The following is a 9,132-nucleotide window of genomic DNA, read 5'->3' as shown; positions in this document are numbered from 1 at the left end:
CCATAAACGACGAATTAATATCATTAGACAAGATATTGAATCTGTAGAACCCAGAAAAGAAATCAATAATAGCATCTTTCATAAAAAAAAATCCAAGCTCTCCAATAAAAATAGAAATTAAATCCATCAGGACCCGGTGCCTTCTTTTCACCGCAAGAAAAAAGAGCACTGAAAATCTCACTATCAACAAACAATCTAACCAATAAATCAGCCTAACAACCTTTGAACTTAGAAAAGTCTGAACACGACAAATCATATTGCACCCTATCACGTCGGCTATAAAGAATATTAAATAACTCCCTAATGTGAATCTGATATCTTTAGGCTCTAGGTAAATATTGTCTTCCAATTGAATAGAAAAAATGTGTTTGTTCCTATAATGGGTAGAAGCCACACTGTGGGAAAACGTAGTATTTCTATCCCCCTCAACATTCCATTTCAGCCTTAACTTCTGAACCTATAACGAATCTACCCTCTTCTCTGCTACCCATAAATCATCTTTGAATTTGGAAAGATTATTATTTTCAGCCTTTGAAAGCAAACCCGACTCAGCAACTATTTTCTTAATAAAAATTTCCTAAGTCAGTCCTTAATTCTCTTGTTCTGATCTCTAAACACCTCCAAATTCCATATTTTGATTTTTTACCGCAACTCTCTCAATCTCTGAATGAGAATGAGATTTGGAGTGTTAGAGAAAAACGAAATCCAACTTTCAGCCACAAAATTGTGAAATCCTCATGCTCCCACCAAAATTCAATTGTATTAGTACAATCCACATATCTCATCGGTGTTCTGATTTGCCTATGCTCATATAATATTATAGTTGTGCACAAAAAAATTAAATATATAACTATTTAAACTATTATTACTTTAAGAATTTTAAACATATATACTTTCTCTTCTATATCTTTTAAAAAAAATTATTTTATTTTTGTTATTGATATAGTTACAATATTTATCATCATCAATCAGTAAAATTCAAAAAATAAATAGTAAAAATTATTTTAATATTTTATTTATTCATTTAGTTTATTTACAAATTTACAAACAACATTTACGCATTTAATGATGTGTGATTACAAGGGTTTTCATTTTATAATTTATACATTCTAAAATAAAACTATTTTAGAATTGGATATTAGGAAAAGAAATCCCTTGAAGATAAAAATCAAAAAGTGAAATATGTTAAAAACAATTGTTAAAAAGTGTTAAAAGACGAAAAGAATATAGTTGAGAAGTAAAATTAAAGATTAAAATTAAACATGTCAGCATGAAAAATATTATTGAGGCATTCATCGGAGTTTAAATACACATTTTTGTCCATGTTAATTTACGTATCCAATGGCGTATAAATATATGTTGACATATAACATAGTATGAGATATGACAATGATAAAAAATGAAATTCTTGAAAAGTTAAATTAACAAAAATACAAAAAATAAAATTATTTAATAACAAATGATGATGGTAGAAGAATGTCATAAAATACGTGATATAATTGAATAGGGGTGAGCAAAAAACCGAACCAAATCGAAAAACCGAACCAAATTGAAACGAAAAAATGAATGGAGTGGTTAAAACGGTGAAATTGGAGTGATTTGGTTTAGAGTTTTAAAAAATACCGGTTTGTGGAGATGATTTGGTTTCAGCCTGCGGTTAACCGAACCGAACCGAAAACCGATTCACAAAACGACGTCGTTTTGAATACAGGTAAAACTTCCTAAAAACCCCCCAGCATTTGTAACCCTAACATCTACCCCCTGATATAAAAACCTAAATTTCTAACCCTAACCCTCATTTCTCTCATCAGCCGCCTCTCTCTAACCTTATCCCTCTCCTCTCTCTAAAACCTAACATCTGATCTCTCCTCCTTTCTTCTCTCTCGATGGCGATTAAACCTAAAACTAATCTCTCATCTCTGCTCTCAATCCTCTCTATCGATTGATAACCTCTCATCATCTATCAATCTGTTCATTTATCCTCTTTATTATCTATTAAAACTCTCATCATCAATCAATATGAACATCAATCTGGTTCTACTCTTCTCTGTCGATTAAACTTCTCATATTGTGTTCCTGCCTCACTGGTTTTCATCTTTGTTCCTCTGGTTCTCATCTGGGTATTTCTGGTTTGCATTCGCAAAGGTTTTGGTTCTAAAATACCTTTGAATCATGGTTGTATGTCACTGTTTTGGTGCTCAGAGGTTTAATCGATAGTAGTTTAAGGTAAATTTTTCAACTTTTCCTTATTTCTCTTTTTCATTTGAAAATAGTTTATAACTTCCCTATTCAAACAGTTTTCTTCCTTATCTTGTTTGTTTACAGGGGGATCTGGGTATTTCTCTGCTTAAGCCTTGATTTTAAGACAAGGCTTCGGTGGAAGTTGTTAACTTTGATTGTGGTTGAGGTATTTTAATATTCTGTGACCTTTGATATTCTGACTTGGGTTCTATATTTTGATTTCTGGTTATGATATTCTAACTTGGGTTCTATTCTGTTTTGCATGAATAAATGACTGGATTCTCAAAAGGTTAAAGCTTTGGTGGAAGCTTGTTTCTTTGATAGAGAGGTATTCTGTTTCATACTTTGATAGAGATGTATTCTGTTCCTTTGTAGTTCTTATGACCTGTTTGCTAAATTGTTGTTTATGTTCTGTGTTGCATGAATATATGACTGGATTCTTTTAGGAAAAAGCTTTGGTGGAAGCTTGTTTAATTTGATTGAGAGGTAATCTTTTCCTGTGTGCATTGGACCTTTAATGTTTCTGTAATTTCCTTGTAATTTGTTATTGGTTATGGACTTGATTTCTGATGTTTGGTTCTCTCTATCTTGCATGAATTGTTGGTTGATTTCTGTAAAAAGAAAGCTTTGGTGGAAGCTTTGACTGTGTTGTATATAAAGGTAATATGTTTTTTTGCAAGTTGCATCCATATTATTGCTTTAAGTTTTAAGTCTGGAATTTGCATACAGTATTGATCCCTTTGTTCTTTTCTTGTATAGATGGACCCTGAAATGATTGATTTAGCTGCCCTAGAAGAAGTAGCAGTTGATGGCCAATCTCATGTTGGTTCAGATGCTGCTGCTTCACCTGGGCAGTCTCAATCTGGCAATGTGGCAGCCAATACTGACCCTGTTGCTGATCATGTCCCTAATATGGAGGCAAATCCTAAAAAAAGGAAGGAGAATCAGCAAAGTTCAGTTGTTTGGGAGCATTTTGATGCAATCAAAGATGGCAAAGGTACTATTATGCAAGCAAAGTGTTGCTACTGTGCTAGGGTATATAACTGCCATGCTAAAAAAAATGGTACCTCTATTTTGAGAAGTCATTTAATTAGATGTACTAAACACCCACACAGTGTAGAAACTAGACAAGCTTTACTCTCTTTTCAACCTATTAATGTGGAAGCTAGACCTGCTGATAATCTGTTTTCTGTTGCTACTTGGAAATTTGATCAAGAAGTAGTTAGGAAAGCAATTGCATATATGATTATAGTTGATGAGTTGCCATTCAAATTTGTTGAGAAACAGGGGTTTAGAAGAGTGATGAGTCTTGCTTGTCCTATGTTTAAAATGCCTTCTAGGTGGACTGTGAATAGGGATTGCTATGCTATGTTTGTTGATGAAAAGTTGAAACTGAAACAATTTTTTAAAACTCATAGTCAAAGAGTTAGTCTAACAAGTGATTCTTGGACTTCTAATCAAAGATTGAACTACATGTGTATTACTGCTCATTTTATTGATAATGATTGGAAGTTGCATAAAAGGATTATCTATTTTGTTACATGCTCAAGGCATAAGGGTGAATATTTGTCTAAGTCTATGGAGACCTGTTTGCAAGAGTGGGGGCTAAAAAATATATTTTCTGTTACCTTAGACAATGCTGAGAACAATACTACTGCAATGGGGTTTTTTATTAAGAAAATGTTGACTTGGGGTAGTACACATGTTAGATGCAAGTATGCTCACATGAGATGCATTGCACATATTTTGAATCTTGTAGTGTCTGATGGTTTGAAAGAGTCTGGTTCATCTTTTCAAAAGGTTAGGGGAGCTGTTAGGTATATAAAAAACTCACCTCTCGGACTTAGCAAATTTAAAGAATGCAAAAAATCACTTGATTTTGAATGTAAGCGTTCTTTGTGTCTAGATGTGCCCACTAGGTGGAATTCAACATACTTGATGTTAGACACTGCTTGTTTGTACCAACCTGTTTTTGAGGAATATGAGGATGTGGAAGCTTCTTTTAGAATTGATTTGGGAGATGAGGTGCCTGATAAACATGATTGGGATAAGGTTAGGCAATTATGTGTGTTGTTACAATGTTTTTACAAGATGACTTTGAGAATTTCTGGTTCTCTTTATGTCACCTCTAACAACCACTTGAATGAGATTTCTGATTTGTCAACTATTTTGCAAGATTGGACTAAGTCTAGTGATTACTGTCTAAGATCAATGGCAACTAAAATGAAATTTGATAAGTACTGGGGTGATCCTAATGTGATGAACAAGTTGATTTTCTTTGCAAATATTTTAGACCCCCGGGACAGAATTGTTTACTTGGGATATACTTTGAATCAACTGTATGGTTGTCATGCTGGAAAGTTTTTGTATACTTGTGTGATGGAGGATCTGGCTGAGTTATTCAATGACTATGAAGTCATTTATAAGAAGGAAGTAGCCACTACTGCCACTGGGGGCAGTGGCCAATTAGCAGAACCTGTTGCTCAATCCTCCCAAGTTAATTCTGTGCTGAAAGAACGATTCTTACAGCAAATGTTAGAGACTGGTGGTGTGAGTGGAAGCAAAAAAAATGAGTTGGAAATTTATCTAAGTGAGGCAGTAGTTGCAAATGATGCTAGTTTTGATATTCTGCGATGGTGGAAGCTAAATTCTGAGAGGTTCTCAGTCCTCTCTAGAATGGCCCGTGATATTCTTGCAGTACCAGTCTCAACAGTTGCTTCAGAATCAGCCTTCAGCACTGGAGGAAGAGTGCTTGATGACTTTAGGAGTTGCTTGACTCCTAAAATAGTGGAGGCATTGGTCTGTACTCAAGATTGGCTAAGAGATCCATCTAAGCCAGTCTCTATTGAGGAATCACTAGAAGAGATGGAGCAACATGAAGAAGGTACTTTTCTTAAGTTATTCATTCTTTTTTGTTTCATGTATTTTAGTTAAATTTGTACTAACTGTAATTTGTTTGTGTTTTTTCTCAGGTCTTCAAGATCCATCTACTGCTCTTAATGAACAATAGTTTGTCTTCTTGAAGTCCTTTTTTATTTACTGTTTGCTTGCTTCTTTATTATCCATTTACTTATCTAGTCCTTTGGTGGTGGGAGCCTTTGTTGGTTCTGTTGGTCCTATCTTTGCATTGTTTTGCTGATTATGTCTTTGATAATTGATAATGATAGATTGGCATGATATTAGAGGTTCAGTTTTGATTTCTCTGTTTTATGAGGGCTGTGATGATGCTTCCACTGTCAATGATTTTAAATACTTTAGGTTGTAACTGTTGAGGCACTGGTTTTTAATAGTTGCCACCTTTTATGACCTTAGTTTTTACTTGATAAATTTATAAGTCTGAGCCCTGTTACATTTAGCATTGATGAGATCAAGCTTCTCCTTTTGGTTTTTGATTTATGGTTATGTTATGTTTCTGAATTTTTCTTGTGTTAATCTATCATTAGTTATTATTATGTTTGTTAAGGCTATGATGAAGCTTCCACCATTTGAAGTCTTAAATACACTTGACCATTGATTGTGCGACATAAAATGTTGCCTTTCAAAAGAGTTGAGATGTTTTGACTTAAAAATTTGAAGTCTGAGCCTTATATTGTATTTTTTCTTTATCATGTAATGTATTTTGTTGTTACTCTTTACTAGTTTCTTTTGCTGTTCTGTTTATGTTTGCAGGAAATCTGAAATTTTGCAAACTGATTTTGATGGAGGCATTTTTGGTGGAAGGATTTTTTGGTGGAGGCATACTCTGAGTCTCTGACTGCAGTATCAATATGCATTGCATTTTAAATGCATACTGATACCTAACTTAAATTTTGCAGTTTTTAAATTATAAACCTTCACTTTTGGCATTTTGATTCAAAGCAGTATTTTTGAATGCCTGAATCAGTTTTTTGTATAGCCTATTTGATTGTAAAGTTTAGTAATTCTGATTTGTAATTACTATTTGGTATGTAAATTTGCAAGTTAGGCTATTTTTGGGTAAATTAATTGTAATATTATCAGTTAGGTTCTTTTTTTTACAATTTATGATGAGTTGTAAACTTGTAATACTGTTAAAGTTTTTATTTAATTATTTAATTTTTTTTTTAGTTTTTATAAACTGTGAATTCGGTCACCGACCGAACCAAACCGTTTTAACCGAAATTTCGGTTCACCGAACCGAAATAACCGTAAACCATACTAGGGAAATTTGGTTTAGGGATTTAAAAGGTGGTTTGATTTGGATCAGAGGCTCTGGACACCTAACCGAACCGAACCGAACCGTGCTCACCCCTATAATTGAAGGGTCAAATAGTGTATTTAATTATTGAATTTGCGATGAGACTAACAGTGGTTTGCAAAATTTAGATATAAAATTCTAAATTAATTTATACTAACTATTTTTGTATGAGTTATAAATAATTTAAATTAATTATATGCTAATATTACATCTTTTTAATTTATTTGGTTACTTAGTAAGATTAAAAAAAACCCTCCAAAAGTCATATGTATGCCAAGAGTCAAGGGAGATGAAGCAATGACGACCAATCAAAATTTGGTAAAAAGTTATAATCGGTTGAATTCTATTTTTCTATTCTTGACGGTTGATTGTGAATTATGTATATACTTAGTCGAAAGTCTTGTGATTAAAATACAGCAAATTAATGTCACCTTCATTCAGTTTTTTTTTTTAACAAAGGTTATATTTCATTGAATGTAATGAAAAGTACACAAATGAATAACTCCTCAACAGACTTGAGTGAGCCATTTCATAACAAAATGATGAAACCTACAGAAGCAGTCATCGATAAGGGCTCTTTTTACCACCAAATAGGCTACCCAATTACATTTAAGGTTAACATATTGAAATCTAATTTATAAAAATCGGGAAATTAGATTGAATATGTCTTCTAAAACTACTCTGTCATCTCTGTCGTCACTAGAGGAGACATTAGTATCATTTATCAATACTTGACAATCTCCCTCGAAGATTACTGTAGTAAGTCCTGTTGATAACACCTCCTACATTGATGTCCGAAGCGCCAAAGCCTCTATAACCAGTGGTCTCATGCCAATAAACTCAAATTTTCAAGTCAGCTAAATGTAGATTATTCATTTTCGGAAAACGTAAATATAAAATAAAAATCGTTTGTAATTCTTTAGTATGGACTCGTTTAGATTAGGTTAACTCCAGAGGTTTCCTTTCAAACTTAAATACTAATGGAATTATTTTAAATTTTTAGCTGAATCAATTTAAGACGTTATATATCTAACCGAACCAAATAATTGAACGTGCTTAGTTTTTAGCTGGCGTGACTCGATATTATTGGATATGCTAAATAGGATAAGTTTTGTACACGTGGACATGCAATATCGTGTCATTATTATATCTAACAAATCGTGGGTATATTTGACAAAAGTTGAAAATAATGGATTAAACTGACAAAATTTCATGATCATATTATATTTGACAAACGATCATAGATGTAGATAGATAAATATACATTTTTGTTTAAAAGGAACAATTATTCTTCTATTTCGGTAAAACCGAACCAAACTAAATTGAATTTTATTTGCTAAATTCGGTTTGGTTTTTAATTTTTTTCAAATATTAATCAATTTTAACATTTTTTTATTTCAAATCTAACCGAAAAACCATTGCACACCCCGACTTGTGTAACCCTAGAAGTACATATAAATGTAATTAACATTGTGTAGTACTAATTAATATAAAGAACAAGAAATGAATAAAGGTCAATGGCATGAGCAGCAATATCTTACGTACATCGTGTTAAACAAGCGTATTGACCGGAAACTTGACAACGAAATGTATTAACAAAACCCTAAATGTCTCCACCGTTGACACTGACAACCCACCGGCCACCGGATCTAAGGCGTCACAGCTGATTCTTTGACCATTTAGCCCTAATTAAGTCACCACCTCTGTACGAAGCTTCAAAGATAGTTCTTCTGCTTAATAATTTTTCAAACACAATTATAATACTAATAAATAAAGATAAATTAGACATGTGCCTGAAGTTCTTACAATTTTCTATTTTGGTGTCTGAATTTTTATTTTTTTCATATCAGTATTTCGACTTTTAAAAAATGTATAAAATGAGTTTTTTTTTATCCATTTTCCGATCACCAAACTATTAACAAAGCCAAAGATTATTTTTGAATTTGCTGATATGATTTCTCATTTTAATTTCATATTTATAAGTGTATCATTACACAGTACACACACAACTATTATTATTTTGAAGATAGTTGTATATAAAATTCAACTTTTGGTGTTTATATAGTAATTTAAGAATAACTTTTATAATTTGACAAAAAAGTCTAACCTGTCAAATTTTGGCATTATATAGTCGGAAGTTATTATTCAATGTTGTTTTTATTGATTGAAAACCGCTAAAACGCCATCATTTGGTGGAAAAAGAAAATGCCTTGGTGTTGGAAAATGCCAAAACATGAAATGTTGGCTTTCTCTCTGCCAAGTTTTAAACATTATGTTTAAATCGTTACAAATTTAAGGTAGAAATTTTATATAACAAATAATCCTTATTTTTACTAATATGATGCATATATTTAAGTAAAAATAAGAAGTTTTTTTTTTTATCTTTTAGCCAATTTATAGTTGAAAAACGGCTAACAACGCTTGTTTCATAAGTACATTTTCAAAAAATTTAAAACACTAAATAAAAGTTCGCTCATCAAAAAAGAAAGTTTAGAAAAGTTCAAGCACCACTGATGTAATTGTTCACTAAAACATGTCTTCCCGATGATTTAGCGCTCTCTCTCCAGCTAAATTTCTCTCTTTGTAGTCTATTTTCCCATCTGGGTCTTATCTGTGAAACAATTTGAAGTTGAAGTTGAATTGTTCCACATTTGTTTACTCTTTTTATTTTATCT

At 32.2% G+C, this 9,132-nt stretch overlaps 1 protein-coding gene across 1 annotated transcript; it reads left to right on the top strand.

The window, feature by feature from the left end:
- The first annotated feature begins 1,341 nt into the window (after positions 1–1,341).
- LOC126672221 (zinc finger BED domain-containing protein RICESLEEPER 2-like) lies at positions 1,342–7,318 on the top strand. Its single transcript, XM_050366171.1, has 13 exons — positions 1,342–1,346; positions 2,203–2,226; positions 2,326–2,407; positions 2,531–2,569; positions 2,688–2,699; positions 2,863–2,901; positions 3,001–5,125; positions 5,214–5,250; positions 5,320–5,354; positions 5,409–5,499; positions 5,911–5,970; positions 6,694–6,775; positions 7,208–7,318. The coding sequence occupies exons 1-13, from the start codon at positions 1,342–1,344 to the stop codon at positions 7,316–7,318; spliced, it is 2,742 nt and encodes a 913-aa protein (XP_050222128.1).
- The last annotated feature ends 1,814 nt before the right edge of the window (positions 7,319–9,132 follow it).

This window comes from Mercurialis annua, linkage group LG3 (assembly GCF_937616625.2).
Source record: "Mercurialis annua linkage group LG3, ddMerAnnu1.2, whole genome shotgun sequence".
Classification (NCBI taxonomy): domain Eukaryota; kingdom Viridiplantae; phylum Streptophyta; class Magnoliopsida; order Malpighiales; family Euphorbiaceae; genus Mercurialis; species Mercurialis annua.
Note: the sequence above shows the minus strand (reverse complement) of the source record. Positions and strands in the feature narration are given on the sequence as shown.

Coding starts and splice junctions, on each gene's coding strand:
- LOC126672221 (XM_050366171.1), top strand. Junction 5,500..5,910: donor AATGATTTTAAATACTTTAG/GTTGTAACTGTT, acceptor TTATGTTTGCAG/GAAATCTGAAATTTTGCAAA. Junction 5,971..6,693: donor TTTGGTGGAAGGATTTTTTG/GTGGAGGCATAC, acceptor TTGGTTACTTAG/TAAGATTAAAAAAAACCCTC.